General features: G+C 53.7%; 1 protein-coding gene across 2 annotated transcripts in view; it reads left to right on the top strand.

The window, feature by feature from the left end:
• The first annotated feature begins 395 nt into the window (after positions 1–395).
• Atp4a (ATPase H+/K+ transporting subunit alpha) overlaps positions 396–2105 on the top strand; it is a 13500-nt gene continuing 11790 nt past the window's right edge. For both annotated transcript variants that reach the window (XM_028787587.1, XM_028787586.1), the window contains exons 1-4: positions 396–449; positions 540–680; positions 794–853; positions 1295–1498. In XM_028787587.1, coding sequence (XP_028643420.1) covers positions 438–449; positions 540–680; positions 794–853; positions 1295–1498 — 417 coding nt within the window. In that variant the 5' untranslated portion in view covers positions 396–437. The remainder of the gene's footprint in view (positions 450–539; positions 681–793; positions 854–1294; positions 1499–2105) is intronic.

The raw sequence follows: 2105 nt of genomic DNA, 5'->3' as shown, positions 1-2105 counted from the left end.
ATCTGCCTGTTCCTGACTCTACCTTGTCCTAGACTAGGGTGGAGAAAGTGATGAGTTCCAATTTCTCCACCAGTAATGGGAACTCCTCACCTCTGAGGGTTTCTGGAAGGTTCAGTGAGTGAATGTGTAAGAGCCCCTCATCACATTGTTGGCGTGAAGAGAGAGAGCTCCGTGTTTGCTTCTCTTCCTGTTGATGTGTGGCCGTTATAGCCCAGGGGTTCCTGATCTGAGTGACAGGTGGCAAATGGGCTTTGGACGGGTTGAACAGCTCAGTAGAAAGTGTCTGAGCTGTCCAAGCCTGAAGGTTACCCCAAGGAGCCTCATAATCAGCTGTAATCAGCTGGTTCTGCTCCACCCCCTGCCCAACCTGGGTATATCAAGCCTGATCCAGACCCAAGTAGGCTCTGTAGACCAAAGAGGGCAGAGCACCAAGCACCATGGGGAAGGCGGTGAGTGGCGTCTAGGGGATTTTGTGGCTGGGGGTGGGGGCAGAAGTCCCAGTGGTATCTGACATTTCCTTTGTTCCATCCCAATCCCAGGAGAATTATGAATTGTACTCAGTGGAACTGGGGACTGGTCCTGGTGGGGACATGGCTGCCAAGATGAGCAAGAAGAAGGGTGGAGGCGGGGGAGGCAAGAAGAAAGAGAAGCTGGAGAACATGAAGAAGGAGATGGAGATTGTGAGCATGGGGGCAGGGCCTGGGCAGGATTCAGGTGGGGACTGCAAGCCAGACAGTGGGTAGGATGGGACTGTGGGAGCCAGACTGTGAGTGCCTTGTTCCATCGTCACCAGAACGACCACCAGCTGTCAGTGTCTGAGCTGGAGCAGAAGTACCAGACCAGCGCCACCAAGGTGAGCTAGGAGTGGGAGGGCATAGTGAGGGGATGATGGACAGGAAAGAGGAACAGGGAGAGAGAATCACTAGAGAATCACACCATCGAAATGTGTGTGTGTGTGGGGGGAATAGATGGAGCAATAGAAGAGAGAGAGGAAGAGAGACACGGCGAAGGGAAGAGACGTATGCAGAGAAACAGGAGCAGGAAGAAGGAGGGAGAGAGAGAGAGAGAGAGAGCAAGAAAGAAGTAAGAGATAGGAGAGGGAGGGAGAGAGACAGGGGTAAAAAGAGAGCGGGAAAGGAAGAGAAAGATGGAGGGAGAGAGTGGAAAGAGAAAGGAGAAGAGGAGGGCATGGGAGGGAAGGAGAGAGAGAAGGGAAAGCCTGAGGGAGACCAAAGCGGATGGGTGAGGGAAAGGCCCTGTACACTCCACCATGACTACCCCTGCCTGTTCCCAGGGCCTGCGGGCGAGCCTGGCAGCCGAGCTGCTGCTGAGGGACGGGCCCAATGCACTCCGGCCACCTCGGGGCACTCCTGAGTACGTGAAGTTTGCCCGGCAGCTGGCAGGTGGTCTGCAGTGCCTCATGTGGGTGGCTGCTGCTATCTGCCTCATTGCCTTTGCCATCCAGGCCAGTGAGGGTGACCTGACTACTGATGACAATGTGAGTGGAGGGCCTTGAAGGCAGGCCCGGGACACAGGGAGACTGGAGGATGACGATACTGAGCCCAAGACTTAAAGCAAGTGGGATTTAGAATGAGGGAATAGAAACACTGATGCAGTTCTGAGACGTGGATCCTGGGAAACGGATGACATTGGGCTATGGGTCAGACCTGAGGGTGTAGGTCACAAGGGACACTGAGGGTAACCCTTGAGTGTGTAGGAAACAGAACTGCAAACTCTAAGCTGTGGACCAGAGAAGAAGAGGAAATGATGACACAGGACAGACTGAGGACGTGAGACGGGGACATAGGAACCCTGACAAACACCAGACACAGCACACAGAGACACAGACAGTAGGTATAAAAGATGGAGGGAATGGAGACATGCAGAGGACTTGATGTGTGTCAGGGTCAGACAGAGAATATGGGTGATATGTGCGACACCAGAAAGGGGCTTGGAAAACCCTAGGTCAAGTGACATGATAGTCAGAGGTACACAGACTTGGCTTTTGGAAACCAATAGTGGCATGTTAGGTCTGCAGTGCAGACAGCAGTGAAGACTCAGCAGCGCAGACACAGCAGTGCACACACAGCAGCACAGACAGCAGT

Source organism: Grammomys surdaster, unplaced genomic scaffold, assembly GCF_004785775.1.
Source record: "Grammomys surdaster isolate TR1022 unplaced genomic scaffold, NIH_TR_1.0 125671, whole genome shotgun sequence".
Lineage (NCBI taxonomy): Eukaryota > Metazoa > Chordata > Mammalia > Rodentia > Muridae > Grammomys > Grammomys surdaster.
This window is presented reverse-complemented; position numbering and strand designations above follow the sequence as displayed.